Source organism: Ovis canadensis, chromosome 10 (assembly GCF_042477335.2).
Source record: "Ovis canadensis isolate MfBH-ARS-UI-01 breed Bighorn chromosome 10, ARS-UI_OviCan_v2, whole genome shotgun sequence".
NCBI classification, from domain to species: domain Eukaryota; kingdom Metazoa; phylum Chordata; class Mammalia; order Artiodactyla; family Bovidae; genus Ovis; species Ovis canadensis.
Genome location: NC_091254.1, coordinates 59,024,095 through 59,046,868, shown reverse-complemented (window position 1 = coordinate 59,046,868; position 22,774 = coordinate 59,024,095). Strand labels below are relative to the sequence as shown.

The following is a 22,774-nucleotide window of genomic DNA, read 5'->3' as shown; positions in this document are numbered from 1 at the left end:
CAAGAACAGGAGAGCCGACAGCTTCTCGACTGAGGCTCTGCCGCCCTGCATGCTAGGGAGGTGTATCCAGCTGCCTTCGCCTCCAGAGCTCTGAGCGCGTAGACCTCCCTCCCTCGCGCGTCTCCGGCATCAGGGCCGTCCCTCACCGCGGTCACCGCGGGACTCCGCAAGGAGATCGGGGATTCTCAGCCCTCTGCGTCAAGTTCCTGACTGTGCACCCAGCCGTTGAGTTCCCCACGCGCGGGTCCTGAGGTCCTGACCGCAGCTGAGCCGCACGGCTTTGCTGTTCGCGCTCCGGTCGTCGCCTGGCAGGGAGCTCAGCCGTCCGGTCCCGTCTGTTCCCGGGGTTCATAGGGAGCCTCCCGTACCCTCCTCTAACCCGGGGCTCCGTTGGCCTGCCTCCCCAACCCATCTACTCCTGCATCAGCTGAGGTCCCTTCGCCTTCCTTTTGTCAAGCATGTCAGGCTCTGGGCGAAAAGACTTCGATGTGAAGCACATCCTGCGACTCCGCTGGAAACTCTTCAGCCACCCGTCGCCGTCGGCCGGCGGCCCGGCCGGGGGCAGCTGCCTGCAACAGGACGGCAGCAGCAGCTTCGAGCACTGGGGACCCAGCCAGAACCGCCTGCTCAAAAGCCAAGAGAAGGGCGGAGTGAGCACTTTCTGGAAGAAGCCTTCCTCTTCTGCCTCCTCTTCTTCGCCTGCCTCCCCGTCCTCTTCTGCCTCTTCCTTCAGCCCTCTGAATGGCACCCTCTTGCCAGTGGCTACGAGGCTGCAGCCAGGGGCGCCCAGGCAGGGAATCCACCAGCCTGCCAGGACTCTCTTCTACGTGGAGTCCTTAGAGGAGGAGGAGGTGCCCGGAATGGACTTCCCTGAACCACACGGCAAAGGGCTTGTCCCACAGGAGTTCAAAGTGGAGCCAGCCAAGTCGAGCCAAGCAACAGGTGAAGGGTGTGGACACAGGTACAGTAAGACCCCAGGGGACAACCAAGCAGCCCTCAATTTCCACTTGTTCCCATCCCACCCGGTGTGCCCTGGTAGTTACTAAGTATAAGTTTCAGGTTGAAAATTTTGATTAAGAGATGCCAACCTGGTTTTTATTACTCAAATTGTAATCTCATTAAAAGTTTCCTCGTTAATTTCTATTAGCTCCTACATATTGCTTTTCTTTTGGAGTTGTAATCACAAATTGAATATATATGCATTTTGCTAACTCTCCAGGTAGAGTGGTTCTCATATTTCTGAGGTTACAGTATTTTTCTGTCATTTTCTGTCACTAAATGACATGTGTGAATCTCCCAGTTATCTAATGTGAGGAGAAACTTCATATTCAAATGCATCTCGTATACTGGCCTAGTAACTGGCTTGGCAGATTATCTAGGATCCTTGGGGCTTGAATCTATATTCCAGGAGTAATGAGGTGGACAGAAGGAGGTTCTGGACAACATTATCTTCTCTCTTTCTCCTCCATGAAAGACTATACTCTCTGTTACTCTGCTCTATCCCAACTTGCCTTTTTATTCTACTTCATGATCACCTTTGTTTTGTTCAATGTCTTAGAATTAAACTCTTACTAATGCCCTTTGCATTATTCTACCCTGATTCATTGGCTCAGTATGGACTGTGTATTCTTAGTAAGCAGGTCAATGCCAATTTCCTATTTATTTCTAATATTACATCTTTGAGTACAGTTTTTCTACTGTCAAGATGTAGAAAAACTCTCTCACATATGACCTCATTCTGAGTTTGATATTTTCAGAGAATTAACTCATTCTACACTAGATCATTACTACTTTAGGCATATAGTGAAGGGATCTGAAAAGGTTTGCATTTTAATTCATATATGAGAATATATTATGAAGAAGAAATACAGAGGAGCCATAGGAAAATTATGGGGAAATGATTAATAATAAAATTTACCTTTCAGTAAGTAAATTAGAAACAGATGCAATGTTTAAACTTCTGCTTCATTGAATCAACATTTCAAGTTGTCATGAAAGAACACATAAAAACAAAATACTATAGATGTTCTTTATATGGACAAATGTGAAGTTAAAGATACAAAAACAATCCTTAAAATTTTTCAATTATGTGGATTTGAATTTAAATTTTAAGAACCTTGAACATAATCTTATATGCAAATATAATATAATGGAAGTTTATTATTTTATAAAGAGATTTAATTTACTATTTTCAACTATGAGAAAGTTTTTTCTATGTATAGGAGACCTAAAATATAAATTTATCTATTATTCAGTTTAATTAAGATACTTTACAAAAATAGTCATGACTTTGGGTATCATTACTACTGTGACATTATTTGATTTATGTATTCATTGGTAACCTACAGTTATGGATTTATTAAAAAATAAAATACATTGGGCTTTAGCCCCTTTAACTGAGAAATTTTAATTTTATTTTTGTTTTAATTTTTGGGTAATCATTTCTAAAGATCTAGTATTTCACCTTATATGTTTAAAAGAAAACCAGTTAGGTTAAATATTTACCAATTACTGTTATATTGAAACTGGTACTTATGTGTCTCAGACAGTTTAGAAAAAAAACATAGATTTTTTTTTTTTTCAGTTTTGTAAAGTCTTCTCATCAGCTCAACACCTGACCTTCTGGGAATATTTATGTTTGATAGTTGTAAAAACCAATTTGCTTTATAAAAATATATCAAGTATATAAGGCATATTTGGCATAAGTAATTTCAGAAAAATTTTATGTAAGTTGGATAATTTGGAAATTCTTATGGAGTACTGGCTTAAGAATTTATAATAAATTAAAGAAATAAAACTAATAGTCTAGGTTAAAGATAAAACACCCATCAGATTTACTTCCAGTCCCTCGCTTTTGAATATACATCAGTGTTTTTACTCATTAAGAGTTGTATATGAAAACAATTCTGAAAACAAGTCAAGTGCCACTTCAAATCATCTTTACTTTTGATATGAGGGCTTCTTATAAGAGTTTGTATGTGTAAACTGTTGAAATTAAGGTCTAATTTTATTTTAAAATTCTTATGCTTAAATCCTTTAGTTAAATTTTAGTTTCTTGCTGGACAAATTAGTCAGCACTGATAGTATCTAGTGGATTTTATATGTTCCTAAACATTCATAGATTACTGGTTCTATGTTCATGATTGATTGACAGCAAGCTACTAAACTTAGCAATTAGTTGTTATCAATATATATTATTATAATATGTGGTAAGAATAATGTCCATTTCCTAGGAAGGACAACATTTCCAATATGTTAAATACAAAATGAAAAACAATATGTAAGATCATTCTGTAATATGGATTTACTTTGTTTTCTATCATAACCCATGCAGGCAATCTACATGGGGTTCATAATGACCAATGGACACATAAACCATATAAACCTGCATGATCTTTTTGATTACTTGAGTCATTACTTTATTGCTATTCTATGCTGTCACATTTGATATTTAGCATTTTGCTTCATCAATTCTGAGCACTATATTAAGCTAATCTACATGTGTAAAGAAAGAGTTGGCCCTTTTTCTCTTTCTTCATTTCTCTTTATTTATTTGTTCTCATACTAGTTAAGAACATTGTTTTTATATAAGTGGCTCAGTTTTATTTGTTGTTCAAACAGCAGCTGGAAGTTGCTCAGCAGAAAGCAGCTCATAATCTCAGAATTCTGGAAAGCTCGATTATCATGGAGTTGAAACATAAAGGTAGCAAGAAGACATAATAAATCGATTTACTGCTGAAACCCAGTCTTTATCTTATCCCACGTTATCAGACATACATAAACAAATCTCAGTATTCTACCTTACCCGTGACACCACTAAGAATCCTAACTCTTACAGTAATAGGCTCTTGCCCTGTGCTATTATTCATTTATTTTCTCTTTTTTACTGTCTGAACTTAGTTGTTGGCCAGTGTATCATTTCCTAACCAGCAGATCATTACATATTTTTGATATGTTTAATTTTTTATACTAGATTCTCTATGTAGTAAACTAAAAAAACAAAGACCTATTCTTGAAGTTCATAGTAATGTGAATAGGAGAAAATACGTCATGTTTAACTAATTGCTTTTTTAGTTTTTTCAGTTCTCACAGAGTGGAGGCTTCTATTTTCATGGCTTCAGTTGCATATGTACTCAGTTTAGTTGAACTCTGTGACCCCGTGGACTGTAGCCAGCGAGGCTCCTCTGCCCATGGGATTTTCTAGGCAAGAATACTGGAATAGGTTGCCATTCCTTCTCCAGGAGATCTTCTTAACCCAGTAAAATGAATCCGCATCTCTTGCCTCTCCTGCATTGGCAGGAGGATTCTTTACCACTGAGTCACCAAATTGTATTTTAGTTGCATTTGAAAACTCAGACTCCACCTCCCCACACTCAACCCTCTTATTTACCCCTACCCTGACCTCTGGTCTCACACATCCATTTGATCTCTCTGGTGGATATCGCAGATACAATAGAATACAGCACATACAAAATTGAGCTCATAAGCTCCCTTCTCTCTTGCTTAGTTTCCTTTTTCTCTATCTCAGAGAAGAGCATTCCATGCGTTAGGTTGTGCAAGCTAGAAATCCAGGATCATATTTGTCAAAATCCTCTCTCTCTTGATTTTCAATATTCCACCAAGTTCTGTCACTTTTCTTTCAAAACTGTCCTTTCCCCTGTATCTGTCCCACATCTCTCCATCTCCACCAACTGCACTTCATTTAAAAATACTGTCGTCTTTTATGTAAACTTCTGTAACTCCCATCTACATTCTCTTTCTTTATTAACCTTGCCACCTGTAATCTTCCTCCATACTAGAGTCAAAGAAAATTTATGAAATAAAAATTTGAACTATTTTGCCAGATCCTGATTCTCCTATTTTTCAAAGCATTTCCACCACTCTGACCACGATCCATTCTGTGGACAGTGATGCCCTGAAAGAGCTGAACCTTGTCTCCCATCTAGGCCTTTCCCTCACAAGATCCCCATGCTCCTCCCCTGTCTTCCAGGGGCAATGTTCTTCTGTATTGCTTTTCCCTGCCTCTGGGCCTCAAAAAGTTAATTCCTTTCCTGATTACATAGTGATTCTCCTTCTCTCAATTCACCCTTTTCTGAATTCATTACTATTCATTATTGAAATGTCTTAAATAAAATCCTTGTAGCTTTCTTGAAGAAGCATTCATTGATCTTCCAGCAAAAGTCACTTTAAAAATTTTAATTTATTTTATTCCCTTATTTTATTCCCTTATTTTATGTTTTTAGAGTAACTGGTCTCTGTCTTGAGTTTCTTATTATAATTATATAATAATATATGTGCTACATTTTTTTAAATTTATCTAACTCTGTTTGCCTCATGGACAGAATGTTTCTGTTTGCTCATTATTTTATACTTATCATAGAGCATATAGTTACTCAATAAATATTGTTGAATGAAAACATATTTGTCATAATCATAATAAGTGACATTGATTAAGAACTTTCTATTTGACAGGTAGCATCTGAATATTTATACTGTGGAATTTAATATTTAGAACAGCCCTTTGATTCTGATATAATTATGGATCCCTTTGTTAAATGATTACATAATCATTTTATGATTATAAGAAGACTGAGATATAGACAGGTGATTAACTTCCCCCAAATCGCAGGACTGTAAGGAGTACAACTGGATGTTTAATCTTGATTCTCTGACTCCTGACACCATATTCTATGCCACTTTGCCAACTCTTCACTCAGTCTACTTAAACAAACAAACAGAGCAGAAGAAAAGAGGCTCCAGCCAAGATTATACTGAAAGAATTCTTATCTTTCTGGTGGAAATTATGCTTGTGTCTCAATGTTTAAATAAACTATTTTAAATGATAGTGATGGACAACTCCTGAAAAGGTTCAGTCAGAGAGGACTTAGCCCAAGTTAAAAAACATCAAATTGCTTTCTGAAGTGTTGCTTATTCAGTGCATTTTACTTTTTAGTTAAATCAAAGTATAAGGAAATAACCTAGACATAAAAAAAATAATGAGTTTGGAATCCAAAAGAGAGCATGAGGATGGAAAATCTCCTTCTGAAGTACAGAACAATTGATACAGAGATGTGTCACAGAAAAGAACATATACCATTAGAATCTCATAGAAGTTTGTGGAATTTATTTAGAATGGAAAGAAATCAGCCTTGTTTCAGTCCAAAGGAAAGGAAAATGACACGAAGTGCTATTTCTTCAGGAATATAGCTCTCAAAACATTCTTATATGGAACTCTAAAATAAATAATATTCATATTTTCTCCATGACCTCAATCTTGTGGTGAAAAAGTGTATGGCGTTATTTTATTCAATTTTATGTCTTCCTTGTTAAAATTTCTACACTTGGCTATTATACAGACTATTAAAATTTAAGTTAGAATTAGCAAAAAACAATAGTTTCTCTGAGAAAGTTTTTTTTTTTTTGTTACTTATTTTAGGATGCATTTACCAATATATTGTGTTGTTTGCAAATGAGTCTACAGTTTCCAGATGCCATCTCCTCTGAGTACATTTGCTTCAGGCAAATAAGACGATCATAAAGGAAAAAGTAATAAGATCACTAGGTTGGTTTGAAAGTACTCAAAAGTACTCAAAACTCCAGAGCTATCTAAGAGAAAGATGTAAAAACAAATGCAAGATGAAATAGATAGAACTCTTAGTTGTAACAAACCATAAAACCTCTACACTAGTTGAAAAATAATATTCTGGCTTTCTTTGAAATTTCTAATGAATACTTTGTAAACTATATCATTAACCACTTCAAGGCATCAGTTTAAATGTTTAAAAAATAAGGAAAATCTCCTTATTCAACACTTGATTAATATAGAATATAATATTGATAAGTTATTTTAATTTGTGATTTCTTCTATAAGTATCAAAAGATAATTTGTATATCTAAAAGATGATATATTTCTAACATGTACATGTTAAGTCAAATTTCATTGCTTTTGACTAAGAATTTACAGAAATTTTAGATCTGCAGGATATTTTAAAATTATATCAAGTTTAAGAACATGAAAATGTACTACATTTTAAATGGAGTCTCACAGTAATGAGACTATTGATTTTATTTTAACATCCAAAATAACTGTCTGTATTTTGGTAGTAGCTGTAAAAACAAATTCTCTGGAATGTACATATTAGTTTAGACCAGATAAACTTGATTCATCTTTCTGCATTTAAGATAAGATTATTCAAAACTTTGAGGAAAACATGATATAGAAACAGATAGTGTGAGCAGAATCAAATATTTGAAAGTGTTGTAATTCAATTATAGGTAAAAATTCTGTCCACAATATATAAATAGGTTTGGTGCTATTACCTTTTCTCACTTTCTGGCCAGGATTTGGAAACAGATTGGTATAAGAACTTATGAAAGCATTACACAGTTTAGCTTGATTGATAGAATGTATGGTATGATTTTAAAATCCTGCGAATGGTAAGCCAACAAGGCAGGTCATTTTGACTGAAGATCATGTCACAGAACTAGTACTTGAAAATGATCTGACAGTCTTTGGTAAAGGTAAAGAGTGGAATCAATTGATTTAATTCTAAATTCAGATTTTCTCATTCCTTAGGCAGCATAAATCAAACTTTTATAATTTTTCATGGGAAATCTTTCAATTTAATTTCTTCTCATACTTGTTTGTAACACTGTCTCAGTAGATCATTTGGGCCCCTTTATTCTTAATGATGTTGATAGGTACTTAGTCATGTAAATCAGCATTTTCATCTTGGCTGAAATGTGATGGGATAACTTTAAAAATTAAAACATAAAATTAGGGGGTTTTATATTACAAAGGTAGGATAATTCAACTATTTTATAGTTTTAAAGAGGTAAATACAAAAATCTCTTTATATCTACAATAAACATATGGTTTGGTTTGATTTATTTCTTTAATAGATTCCAATTACTTTAAAATGTCTGAGATGTCTCTTTAGGCTAATATTCATAAGTATCAGCTTCAGAGTAGACAGAAAATTACCCTTGGAAAGAAAAACTGTTTTGAATTTATATCTTCAACTTTATGGATATAAAAATATCCTGACTTTCTAATCCTGAGATTCATCTTTGAACTCTACAATGCTGAAAATAAGTTGGAGTAGTTTATCATTCACAGTAAAATTTAACTATGACTTCTACTTTTTCAGTTACCTTACCTTAGATGTGATAATATGTAATTTCAGTAGAGAGGTTTACATACATTAGTAGCTAGGTATTTGGTCTTCGGTGATCTATTGATGATATTTAAACATTTACTTGTGCAATTTTTTCTTAAAATGCATGGAATTTTGCATTTTAATTTCTTTATGACTGTGGCTTACAGCAGTTTTGGTTAGTGGCTAGCTTAGTTATCTTAGACTTCCCTGGTGGTTTAAATATCTGCCTTAAATGTGGGACACCTGGGTTCAATCCCTGGGTTGGGAAGATCTCCTGGAGAAGGAAATGTCAACCCACTCCAGTATTCTTGCCTGGAAAATCCCATGGACAGAAGAGCCTGGTAGGCTACAGTCCATGGGGTTGCAAAGAGTTGGACACGACTAAGCGACTTCACTCACTCAATCACTAGCTTTGTTAGTGGTTAGTTATAGTGGCTTTGGTTAGAAAATTCTTATTAGCAATAAGAATATGCCCATATTAATCTGCCTAAGAATAAGAAAATTTGGAAAAGCAGTCAATGTTAAAATAATCATAGATCAAATAATCAAATCATTTTCTTTAAGTCAGGATAAAAGAACTGATATCTCTGCTTCTGGCTGAGTTAGAATAAAAGGCACTAGGCTTATGTGTGCATCTAAAATAAAAACAAAGAAGGAAAGAAGAAAAGAATACAGAGAAAAAATGAATGAAAGGAAGAAAGGAAAGAAGGAAGTAAGAAAATAAAGAAAAATAAAAAAATAAGAAAGAAGAAATATATGAAACAAAATATTCAAGTCACTGGACATCAGACACTGCAGGAGAATAATTCCTGAGATATGAAAAACAAATGGAATGAACACTAATTGTCCAAGCTCACTGCCTTCAGAGATTCCAGGCATTGTTACAGGGAAGGAAAAAGGAAGAAGACTGTGCAAACCACCCTGGATTGAAGAGATGGAGCTAAGTGGCCAGGAAGACCAAAGTAGTGAGACCTCAAATGACAGTGTCATAAAAGAAATCTGCAATAATTAGAAAGCTCCAGAAGTCTGTAGAGGTGCCACTTAAGTATTCAGCAGGTCAGTATTCAGTAGACTGATGATAGTTACACATGTTTAAGGAAACCACCCAAGTTCTGGGAAAAAGCCATGTCAGAATTACAGGGATGGTTGTTGTTGTTCAGTTGCCAAATCATGTCTGACTCCTTGCAACCCCATGAACTATAGCATGGCAGGCTTCCCTGTCCCTCACCATCTTCTGGAGTTTGCCCAAATTTATGTCCATTGAATCAATGATGCCACCTTATCATCTCATCCTCTGTTGTCCCCTTCTCCTTCTGCCTTCAATCTATCCTGGCATCAGGGTCTTTTCCAATGAGTTGGTGCTTCACATCAGTTGGTCAGAGTATTGGAGCTTCAGCTTCAGCGTCAGTCCTCCAAATGAGTATTCAGGATTTGTTTCCTTTAAGATTGGCTGGTTCACTCTTCTTGCAGTTCTAGGGACTCTCAAGAGTCTTCTTCAGCACTAAAGTTCAAAAACATCAGTTATTTGGTGCTCTGCCTTCTTTATGGCTCTCTTCTTACATCTGTACATGGCTACTAGAAGGACTGTGAAGTAAAGTGAAGTGAAAGTCACTCAATCCTGTCTGACTCTTTGCAACCCCACAGACTATACAATCTATGGAATTCTCCAAGCCAGAACACTGGAGTGGATAGCTGTTACTTTCTCCAGGTGATCTTCCCAACACAGGGATTGAACCCAGGACTCCCACATTGCAGGGGGATTCTTTACAAGCTAAGCCACCAGGGGAGCTCAAGAATACTGGAGTGGGCAGCCTATCCATTCTCCAGCAGATCTTCCTGACCCAGGAATTGAATTAGGATCTCCTGCATTGCAGGCTGATTCTTTACTGGCTGAGCTATCAGGGAAGCCCAAAAAGACCATAGCCTTGACTACATGTACCTTTGTTTGCAAAGTGATATGTCTGCCTTTTAATGCACTGTCTATGTTTGTCATAGCTTTCCTGCCAAGGAGCAATCATCTTTTAATTACATGGCTGCAGTCACCATCTGCAGTGATTTTAGAGCCCAAGCAGAGGAAATATGCCACTGCTTCTACTTTTCTTCTTCTATTTCATGTGATGGGACAAAAGGCTTTGACTGTGCAGGTCACAACAATCTGCAGAAAATTCTTGAAAAGATAGGAATACCAGATCACCTCACCTGCCTTGTGAGAAAACTTTATGCAGGTCGAGAAGCAACAGTTAGAACTGTACATGGAATACAGACTGGTTCCAAATCAGGAAAGGAGTACATCAAGGCTGTATATTGTCACCTTGTTTATTTAACGTATATGCAGAGTACATCATGAGAAATGCTGGGCTGGAGGAAGCACAAGCTGGAATCAAGAATGCTGGGAGAAATATCAACAACCTCAGATACACAGATGACACCATACTTATGGCAGAAAGTCAAGAACTAAAGAGCCTCTTGATGAAAATGAAAGAGGAGAGTGAAAATTTCAGCTTAAAACTCAACATTCAGAAAACGAAGATCATGGCATCTGATCCCATCACTTCATGGCAAATAGATGGGGAAACAGTGGAAACAGTGTCTGACTTTATTTTTTTGGGCTCCAAAATCAATGTCGATGTTGACTGCAGCTTTAAAATTAAAAGACACTTGCTCCTTGGAAGAAAAGTTATGGCCAACCTAGACAGCATATTAAAAAGCAAAGACATTAATTTGCCAACAAAGGTCCATCTGGTCAAATTATTGTTTTTTCAGTAGTCATGTATGGACTTGATAGTTGGACTATAAAGAAAGCTGAGTGCCAAAGAATTGATGCTTTTGAACTGTGGTGTTAGAGAAGACTCTTGAGATTCCCATGGACAGCAAGGAGATCCAACCAGTCCATCCTAAAGGAAATCAGTCCTGAATATTCATTTCAGGACCTGACAGTGAAGCTGAAATTCAAATACTTTGGCCACCTGATGTAAAGAACTTACTCAATTGAAAAGACTCTGATGCTGGGAAAGATTGAAGGTTGGAGGAGAAGGGGACAGCAGAGGGTGAGATGATTGGGTGGCATCAGCAACTCAATGGAAATGAGTCTGAGTAAAATCTGGGAGTTGGTGAAAGACAAGAAGGCCTGGGGTGCTGGTGTGCTGTAGTCCATGGGGCTACAAAGAGTCAAACATGACTCAGCGACTGAGTTGAACTGATGAGACCAGATTCCATGATCTTAGTTATTGTTGTTGTTGTTGTTTTTTCTTTTAATATTGAGTTTTAAGCCAGGTTTTCACTCTCCTCTTTCACCCTCATCAAGAGGCTCTTTGTTCCTCTTCGCTTTCTGACATAGGGTAGTATCATCTGCATATCTGAGGTTTTTGATATTTTTCTTAACAGGGTTGGTACCTGTTCTTAAAAATTACAATGGAAAACCTAATGAATCCTGGTACTAGATAAAGTATGTGGAAGGGTATTAATCACTTAGTAATAGGAAATAACTAGCCTTGGAGTAAACACTTCCGTTGTTCCATTTAACAAATCTTAACAGGAAATCCCCAAAGCATCAAAGTGCTTCCAAGTATTGTAATTGTCCTCCAGAACAGAGTTGAAAAATAATTCATATATTAATAAATGTTTAGTACCAAAGAAGGCAAATATTTCAGTGTCTGACGTTGAATTGAAGATACCTAGGCAATAAAGAAGTGGAAACATATGAACCATAATGAGGAGACATATCAACCAACCAAACTGACCCCAAACTCTAGAAAAGTCTTTAAAGCAGTTAAAGCAATATTCCATATGCTCAAATAGTTAACTCAGCCATGGTAGATATGAAAAAATCAATATCAAACCTCTAGACCAAAAGACAACACAATGCCTGAGATGAAAAAAATATATATTGAATGAAATTAGTGACAGAGCAAGAAGCAGAAAAACATAATGATTGTGAACACATAGCAATGAAACTATCCAAAATGAAACAAGGAAAGAAAGATTTGATAATTTTAAAAAACTTAATAAATATATACTTAGAATTCCCAAAGGAAAGAGAAAAATGAAGAAAGCAAAAAAATTAAAGAAATAATGGAGAACTTTCCAAACTTTATGAAAAATATAAACTCATGTTTTTAGTAATCCTAATGAACACAAGCTGGAATCAAGATTGCTGGGAGAAATATCAATAACCTCAGATATCCAGATAACACCACCCTTATGGCAGAAAGTGAAGAGGAGCAAAAAAGCCTCTTGATGAAAGTGAAAGAAGAGAGTGAAAAAGTTGGCTTAAAGCTCAACATTAAGAAAACAGTGGAAACAGTGTCAGACTTTATGTTTTTGGGCTCCAAAATCACTGCAGATGGTGACTGCAGCCATGAAATTAAAAGACATTTACTCCTTGGAAGAAAAGTTATGAGCAACCTAGAGAGCATATTCAAAAGCAGAGACATTACTTTGCCGACTAAGGTGCGTCTAGTCAAGGCTATGGTTTTTCCTGTGGTCATGTATGGATGTGAGAGTTGGACTGTGAAGGAGGCTTAGTGCCGAAGAATTGATGCTTTTGAACTGTGTTGTTGGAGAAGACTCTTGAGAGTCCCTTAGACTGCAAGGAGACCCAACCAGTCCATTCTGAAGGAGATCAGCCCTGAGATTTCTTTGGAAGGAATGATGCTAAAGCTGAAACTCCAATACTTTGGCACCTCATGTGAAGAGTTGACTCATTGGAAAAGACTCTGATACTGAGAGGGATTGGGGGCAGGAGAAGGGGACGACCGAGGATGAGATGGCTGGATGGCATTCCTGACTCGATGGATGTGAGGCTGGGTGAACTCCAGGAGTTGGTAATGGACAGGGAGGCCTGGCGTGCTGCAATTCATGGGGTCGCAAAGAGTTAGACACAACTGAGCGACTGAACTGAACTGAACTGAACTGAATGAATTCTAATCACAAGAAACATGAAAACTGCCATAAGTCACATTTTAATCAAATTCTCAAAACCAAGAATAAATATTAAAATATCAAAACTTCCAGAGAAAACACATGTTGTGTAGAGTGATATAAAATAAAGAATGATGGATCATTTTATTTTCAATGAAAATGATGCTAATGAAAAGTAGAACATCATCTTTTGAGAGTATAAGGAAAAAAAAAAAAAAACTACCCATCTGAAATACTATATATATCCAAAATATTTTTCAAAATGAGAGTGATATAATATTTTTTCAGACTTAGAATAGTTGCAAAAATTCATCAGAAGGAGACATGCTCTACAAATATTAAAATTCATTAAAGAAAAGGAAAAATATACCAGTTGGCACAAAGGAATGAAAAACCACCAGAAATGTTAACTGCATAGGTAAAAAGATAAAGATTATTCTTGATTATATAAATCTGGAACATCTGGAACATAAATAGTCATTAAACAAACAAAAACCATGAAAATATGAGGGTTTTGCCATATGTGTAACCTATACTTATAACTGCTATAGCATTAAGGGAAGAAATAAAAGTATAATATTGCAAGCTTCTTTATACTAAATGTAAAGAGATGTATCATTTGAAAGCCATCTCAGAAGTATATTTTAAATCCTAAAATAACCACTAAAGTAACTAAACAATAATAAAGTAACAAAACAAAATAGCTGGTCATCCAGCAAAGATAAAATGCTGTTTTAAGAATTATTCTGACTCAAATATCAAGCCTCTCACAGAAACCCAAGTTAGCTGTAACAAGAACACTAAAGAAGTGTCATATTTCAATAAAATTAAATCTTTAATAAAAAAAAAGAATTATTCTATTAATTGAAAAAAATGAGAGCAAAGATAGGACAGATAGTAAATGCACAGCATATATAATCTGAAATCTTACTATATCAAGAATTACATTAAAGTAATTGGTAAATACATCCATAATATAAAGACAGAAATTGTCATTGTATAAAAAGCCCTAGAAGAAATACACTTTAAATATAAACACAAACACTGGATAAAAAGGAAAAGATAGAAACAATACAAAGCATGCTAAGACTAATCAAAAGAAAGCTGAATTAATATATAAAAATATTAAACAAAGCATCTCTCAGAAGAAAGAATATCAATCTGATAAAAAGAATCTATTAAAAATACCCTGGAGGCAACATCAAAATGTTGAAAGATTAAATGTGTTTCCTCTAAGATCTGGAAAAGAATGAGAATGTCTTCTCTCACAACTTTTGCTCAACATTGTATTGGAGATGATATTCAGTTCCATAAGGAAACAAAAATAAATAAAAAGCACCTATATTGGAAAGGAAAAAATAATGTTTTCATTTGTACAAAATAGATCATCATAGAGTAATAAATAAACACTATGGCTTTGTTTGCAGATATGTTTGTTTATTAGAAAAAATTATGGAATCTACAAAAAGATGAAGTTTTTATGGTTTGGGATACAGAATCAGTATACAAAATCCAACTGCATTTCTATATACCACCAAGGAATACCTAGAAGTTGAAATTACAAAAATAGTAACATCAGTAAATTTTGAATACATGTAAATGCATACAATAAAAGATGAAAGGGACTCATAAGCTCAAAACAATAAAACTAGGAAGATAGAAATTAAAGTCCTAAAAATGGAAAAACATATTATGTTCATGGTTCAGAAAACTTACTATTACTGATATGTTAATTCTTCTCCAGTTGATTTATAGATAGTATACATCCTCAAAGAAAATCTTTTCTTGATTTCTTTGAACAGGTTGACAGGTTTATTCTAAAACCCACTGAAATATTCAAAGAAGCTATAGAAAGGCAAAACTTGAAATTAACCTACTTTAAATAGTATAGTATCAAGTTCACAATATATAGATTAATGGAGAATAATTAAATGTTTTTATAACAGCCATATTGAGCATGGCTTCCCTGGTGGCTCAGATAGTAAACAATCTGCCTGAAATGCCAGAGATTTGGATTCTATACCTGGGTTGGGAAGATCCCCTGGAGAAGGGCATGGTAACCCACTCCAGTTTTCTTGCCTGGAGAATACCATGGACAGAGGAGCCTGGCTGGCTACAGTCCATGGGGTCGAAGAGTCAGACACAACTGACTAACACACACAGCCAAATAGAGTAATACTTCACACCATAAAAAAGAATAAGCAACTGGTCATTAAACACTTATAATTGAATGAAAAAAATATGATGAGCTAAAGAAACTCAATTGTATGGTATATTTCTTTTAATATTTATCTACTGTAAGTCATATATACACTGATTATTCATATTTTGAAAAATAATTTGATCGTAATTTTCCTTGAATCATATATTGGAGTGAAAGACTGACTGAATTTGAATACATGGTTCCAGGAATCATTTATTGATATTTGCCTTGCAGAACTCCATTATGAAATTATTCACATTAAGTTTTTTTGTTTCCTTCTTCTTGGCAGTAGATGAGAAAGAAGAGAAGGCTGAATAGTTTTATAGCAGACATTTCTGCAAAGAAAGCTCAGAAATTCTTGCTGTGTGCCCACAAGGACTTTTATCTTGAGGCAATGGGAACAATCCCCATTTCTAATACTAGAGGAGCATCAGTACAATTCTGAGCTTTCCCTTAAGGACACAGAAAGGAAATGCTGTGCTGTCCTCATCTCTGATTCTTCTTTGTATTTTACCAGATGATTTGGAAGGATCACTAAACATATTTTCTCACAGAGGAAAAACAGAAGTTCATGCTCCTCTCTAGCTCTTGCCCGAACAGTTATAAAATATTTACCTGCAATTATTCTCCTTAATAATGGTCTGTGACTTTAAATAGATTTCTTATTAGAAGAAAATGTTTTCAATTTTAAAACTAAATTTATATTATTAAAGAGCTTATCAAAGAACACAAAATTATTTCTTTTTAAAAATTGAGGTGTAGTTGATTTACAATATGTTAATTTATATTCTACAACAAAGTAATTCAGTTATAAATATGTATATATACATTCTTTTTTATATTATTTTCCATTATAATTCATCATAATGGATAAGGATGTTGAATATTGTCCACTGTGCCATATAGTAGAACCTTATTGTTTATCTAGTCAATATAAAATAATTTGCATCTGCTAACTTCAAACTCCCACTCAGTCCTACTCCTCCCTCTTGGCAACCACAAGACTGTTCTTTGTGTCTGAGTCTGTTTCTATTTCATAGTAGTTCCATTTGTGTTATATTTTAGATTTTGTATATAACTGATATATGGTATTTGTCTTTCTCTTTCTGACCTCACTTAGTATGATAATTTCTAGCTACATACATATTATTGTAAGTGGCATTATTTTATTTATATTTTTTAAGCTGAGTAATATTGTATACATGTGCCACATCTGAGACATTTAGGTTGTTTCCATGTCTTGGCTATTGTGAACTATGGGGCAATGAACAGAGAGTTTTATGTATCTTTTTGAATTATAATTTTGACTGAATATATGCCCAGGAGTAGGATTGCTGGATGATATGGTAATTTTCTTTTTAATTTTATTTTCCATGCTGTTTTCCATAGTGGCTGCACCAGCTTACATTCCCACCAACAGTATACAAGGGTTCCCTTTTCCCCATACCCTCTCCAGGATTAGTCACTTCAGTTGTGTCTGACTCTTTTAAACCCTATGGACTGTAGCCCATCAAACCTCTCTGTCCATGGGATTCTCCAGGCAAGAATACTGGAATGGGTTGCCATTTCCATTTCCAGGGGATCTACTTGACCCAGGGATCGAATTTGCATCTCTTATGTCTCCTGTATTGGCAAGATTGTTCTTTATGACACTAGATTGTTCTAGTGCCACCTAGAAAGCCCTAGACCCAGGGCTAGATCTAGGGATATCTGCTCTAGCATTTGTTATTTGGAGACTTTTTAATGCTGGCCATTCTCACTGTCATGAGGTAGTTGATTATTACAGTTTTTATTTGCATTACTCTAACAATTGAATATTTTTTCATGTGCCTTTCAGCCTTTGTATTTCTATTTTGGAAAATGCCTATTGAAATCTTCTGGATTACATTAAAACTTTGTATTTAACTTATGGTGACTGTGAAACAATCAATTTAGCTGATGAAAATCAAACTTTAGAAATTTTTTCTGTTGCAATATGTGATATGGACTAGAGAAAAATGGACGAAACTAAAAATAGAGAGACATATGAAAATTCTAAAACAAAAATCTACTGAGACACTATTATTAATAAGAAGAAACAGAAGAAAGAAAATATGGAAAAAATGCCTCAATTGTCCCATTAATTTAAGCTTCAATTGTGAAAGATAGAGAGAGATAAGATTTCTACATCTTGGTGGGGAAATGAATGGATTTGTTCTTGTTCTACAAAGTGGACAGTGCTGGAGGCTAGAAGGAGGAAAACATTTTTTGTTTGAACAATATGAGTCCAATAAGCAGCTGACATAACTACTGTAATTTTTTTAGTCCATTTGGAAGAACTGTATTGGGGTGATGCGGTAAAGGGATTACAAGAATTAAATTTTAGAATATGCTGGGACTTCAGATTTCACTTGAAAAATAGACCTGAATAGTGACAACATGAAATATGTGGTTATGAGAATGAGTAAGTTGGGATACTCCGGGAGTTGATGATGGACAGGGAGGCCTGGAGTGCTGTGATTCATGGGGTCGCAAAGAGTTGGACACGACTGAGCGACTGAACTGAACTGAACTGAAGTTGGGATAAAGATGTGGAATTCAAGGCACTGGAAGCAGAACTTACATTGCTTGGTGAATCATCTATAGAAGATTAAATATGTCCAGAAATATAGTTGAATTTGAGGGATCTCAATGTGGTGTGGACCTAACAGAAGCAGAATATATTAAGAAGAGGTGGCAAGAATACACAGAACTGTGCAAAAAAGATTTTCACAACCAAAATAATCACAATGGTGTGGTCACTCACCTAGAGCCAGACATCCTGCAATGTGAAGTCAAGTGGGCCTTAGAAAGCATCACTACAAACAAAGCTAATGGAGGTGATGGAATTCCCGTTGAGCAATTTCAAATCCTGAGAGATGATGCTGTGAAAGTGCTGTACGCAATATGCCAGCAAACTTGGAAAACTCAGCAGTGTCCACAGGACTGAAAAAGGTTAGTTTTCATTTCAATCCCAAAGAAAGGCAATGACAAAGAATGCTCAAACTACAGCACAATTGCACTCATCTCACATGCTAGTAAAGTAATGCTCAAAATTCTCAAAACCTGGCTTCAGCAATACATGAACTGTGAACTTCCAGATGTTCAAGTTGGTTTTAGAGAAGGCAGAGGAACCAGAGATCAAATTGCCAACATCCGCTGGATCATCAAAAAAGCAACAGCGTTCCAGAAAAACATCTATTTCTGCTTTATTGTCTATGCCAAAGCCTTTGACTGTATTGATCACAATAAACTATGGAAAATTCTGAAAGAGATGGGAATACCAGACCACCTGACCTGCCTCTTGAGAAACCTATATGCAGGTCAGGAAGCAACATTTAGAACTGGACATGGACCAACAGACTGGTTCCAAATAAGAAAAGGAATACATCAAGGCTGTATATTGTCACCCTGCTTATTTAACTTATATGCAGAGTACATCAAGAGATACACTGGGTTGGAAGAAGCACGAGCTGCAATCAAGACTGCCGGGAGAAATATCAATAACGTCAGATATGCAGATAACACCACCCTTATGGCAGAAAGTGAAGAGGAACTTACAAGCCTCTTGATGAAAGTGAAAGAGGAGAGTGAAAAAGTTGGCTTAAGGCTCAACATTCAGAAAACGAAGATCATGGCATCTGGTCCCATCACTTCATGGGAAATAGATGGCGAAACAGTGTAAACAGAGTCAGACTTTATGTTTTTGGGCTCCAAAATCACTGTAGATGGTGACTGCAGCCATGAAATTAAAAGACATTTACTCCTTGAAAGGAAAGTTATGACCAACCTAGATAGCGTATTGAAAAGCAGAGACATTACTTTGCCAACAAAGGTCTGTCTAGTCAAGGCTATGGTTTTTCCAGTGGTCATGTATGGGTGTGAGAGATGGACTATAAAGCAAGCTGGGCACTGAAGAATTGATGCTTTTGAACTGTGATGTTGGAGAAGACTCTTGAGAGTCTTGGACTGCAAGGAAATCCAACCAATCCATTCTGAAGGAGATCAGCCCTGGGATTTCTTTGGAAGTAATGAAACTCCAGTACTTTGGCCATCTCATGCGAAGAGTTGACTAATTGGACAAGACTCTGATGCTGGGAGGGATTGGGGGTAGGAGGAGAAGGGGAAAACAGAGGATGAGATGGTTGGATGGCATCACTGACTTGATGGACGTGAGTCTGAGTGAACTTCTGGAGTTGGTGATCAACAGGGAGGCCTGGCATGCTGCGATTCATGGGGTCGCAAAGCGTCGGACACGACTAAGCGACTGAACTGAATGTCTTCAACGAAGAGAGGCATAAAAAATCAATATGAGGTATATCAATGGAAACACCTCAGTTGAATTCATATATAAATTTTATTTGGTGAAACTCATCATAGATGTAGTTTAATTTGTTTGTGAATGGATACATTGGGCTTCCTGGTGGAGGTAGTGGTAAACAATCTGCCTGCCAGTGCAAGAGACAGAAGAGACTTGGATTTGAGCCCTTGGTCAGGAAAATCCCCTGGAGTAGGAAATGACAACTCAATTCAGTATTCTTGCCTGGAAAATTCCATGGGCAGAGGAACCTGGCTGGCTATAGTCCATGAGGCCGCAAAGAGTTGGATGCGACTGAGCACACACACAAACACACGCACACATACGTACACACAAATGTATATATATTACATATAAATTTAGATACAAAGCAGTTTTAAAATACTAAAATATGCTTCTTTTTAATTTATTAACTTGAGGTAGTAAACAACTTCCACAGATTATACAGTGCTTCTGAAATAGCCATCACATTATTTCAATGGAAAGAAAAGCTATTGGAACCAAAGAGATAATATCAAATGCTTGGGCCTGTGGAAATTTAAAACTACTTCAAAATAGATTTTCAGTACTCACACACATGCTTATAATTTTTTATGTTGAATTCAATGAATAAAATTTCTATCTCTATGTTGAGTTTATGCAAATAAAATTATTCTTATATTCTTTAGAAAAAAAACAATTTATGAGTAATTTTATATTTCACACAGTTTTATCCAATGTTTCACTGACCTGGAGAATTTCATTGGCTTAAGAATTAGCACAAAGAGAAGTGTACCAGAGTAAGCTGATGTAATATCATGAACTTATATACATAAGAATATCAAAGAAGTATAATCACTTCTGAAAAATCAGTGATTGGCACAATCTCAGGAAGTAGCCTTCTTCTTAGTCCTTATTGACTACCATTATCTTATAGTATGATGTTAAATATAATAGCTCTTTTTAGTGTTATATTTTATTTAAAAGTACAAATACATTTCATTTAGTACATTAAAGTAAATTGACAGTTATTTGGGGCTTTGCTGTCTTTAAACAGAAAAACTTTGGCAGTCACAATTCAGAAGAAAGGAAGAATTACAAATGTACATTTCTAACTCCTTGAAATTATAAAAACTTTATGATGAAAAGGTTAACCTCTTTCAAATAGCAAATATATTGGAAGCAGAAATTGCATCATAATTCTCAAGTCACTGTAAATTAGGTAAATGGCTTAAATTTATATGTTTATGATACCTAGGTAAGAAATAATCAGAAATATTTTATTGTTGATGGGAATGCAATTTGCTGTATTTGGGAGGGAGGGGCATGGGGCAATATTTATTGGTAAAAAAATATAAAAGTCTTTTAATCAGTAATACAAATTTTGAGATTATATCCTTCAGACATAAAAGCACTGTAAGTTAAGGAACACCCATATCCCACATTTCCTCATTGATAGAAGTATGACAAAAAATCATTTTATATCCTTCATGCAAAATATACATTACAAAATGCAAAATATTTCCTCTGTCTCCCTTTTCTCCTTCTGCCTTCAATCTTTCCCAGCATCAGTGTCTCTTCTAATCAGTTGGAAGAGGGCAACAGGGGATGAGATCATTGTATGGCATCATGGATGCAAATAGGCATGAGCTTGGGCAAACTGCAGGAGATGGTGAGGGACAGGGAAGCCTGGCACATTGCAGTCCATGGAGTCTCAAAGAGACAGACGTGACTTGGCTACTGAACAACAACAACAAAATATACAGAAGTTGAAAAAGAATGAATAAATGTTGAATGTGTTGGATAACGCTTGGATTCAGTGCATAAAGTAATTTGTCAAAATTTGTGTGAGACATGTAAAATAGTGTGTATGATCACATTATATATTAAAACAAAGAATAAAACAAGGTCAGAGAAAATAACATGGAAGTCAGATACCACATTTTTACTTTTGTTTCCAGAAAATTATAAGATTATTTTTTAATATAAATATGTTTATTTTAATTGGAGGTCAATTGCTTTACAATATTGTATTGGCTTTTTCTATGTTCTTGATGTGATACATTGAACTTTATTACAATTATATTTTTTAAAAAAAGATTAAACTAAGAAAAGCTTGTAAAATTTTTAATTTAGCAAATATTTGCTTTAAAAGCAATGCATATAATTGTGGTCAAAATTTGGTAAATTCCTAACAGGTGTTAAAAAGCAATATTGCTATCTACTGGTCATTTATTCAAATTAAAGTGACATGTGTGCATGCCTGCTTGCTGTCGCTTCAGTTGTATCTGACTCTTTGTGACCCTATGGACTATAGCCTGCCATCATCCTCTGTCCATGGAATTCTCCAGGCAAGAACCCATGAAATTCTCCAAATTCAACACACTGTAGTGGGTTATCGTTTACTTCCCCAGGGGATCTTTTCAACTCAGGAGTTGAACCCACATCTCCTATGTCTCCTACATTGGCAACTTGGCTTTTTTTTACTACTAGTGCCACTTGGGAAGTCCAAAAACTATATAATATAGTAGACAAATAAGGCCATTAAAATGTTCTAAGATATCAACATTCACCATGGAATAATTTTTTTTTCTATTCATTGTATTCAGTGTATACCACATTACCAGTGTGATGCTGGCCTTATAAAATGAATTTGAAAGTGTTCTTTAATTTTTTCTAATAGTTTATCATTATTAAATTTATCATTTTCTTTATGCACTGCTTTATTAATTTAGTTTAGTTGTCTATGTGCTGTTGTAATTTACTGAACTCATTTTAAAATAATTATTCTGATTTCTTATTCAGTTCAAAAATCTCTATTTCTTTAAGATCAGTTATTAAAACTTTATTGGCTTCTGTTGGTGGTGTCATGTTTATCTGATTCTTTGTTACTCTTGTTTCTTTGTATTGGCATCTGCATTTGAGTAAGTGATCTCTCTTTCAGACTTTACACATTCCCTTTGGCAGGGAAAGGCCTTCACTAGTCCAGTCAGCATGGGCGCTGGACCAATCAGCTGGTATTGACAGACAAGCAGGGCTTTCTATCAAAGATTTTGGTTGGGCAAGGCCACGACAGTTTTCTGAGATTGGGAGTGAGAGATCATCAGTTGAGTTCCACAATTGGGTTGGCCTTCTGGTTGGGTTCAACATTCAGGTGGAGCTGCTGGATGGGCCTCC

The 22,774-nt window shown here is 35.7% G+C and overlaps 1 protein-coding gene across 2 annotated transcripts in view; it reads left to right on the top strand.

Annotated features, from left to right (window-relative positions):
• Nucleotides 1-458: 458 nt before the first annotated feature.
• The window catches only part of KLHL1 (kelch like family member 1), a 550,504-nt gene continuing 528,188 nt past the window's right edge, over nucleotides 459-22,774 (top strand). For both annotated transcript variants that reach the window (XM_069602312.1, XM_069602311.1), the window contains exon 1: nucleotides 459-961. In XM_069602312.1, the coding sequence (XP_069458413.1) occupies nucleotides 459-961 (503 nt within the window). The remainder of the gene's footprint in view (nucleotides 962-22,774) is intronic.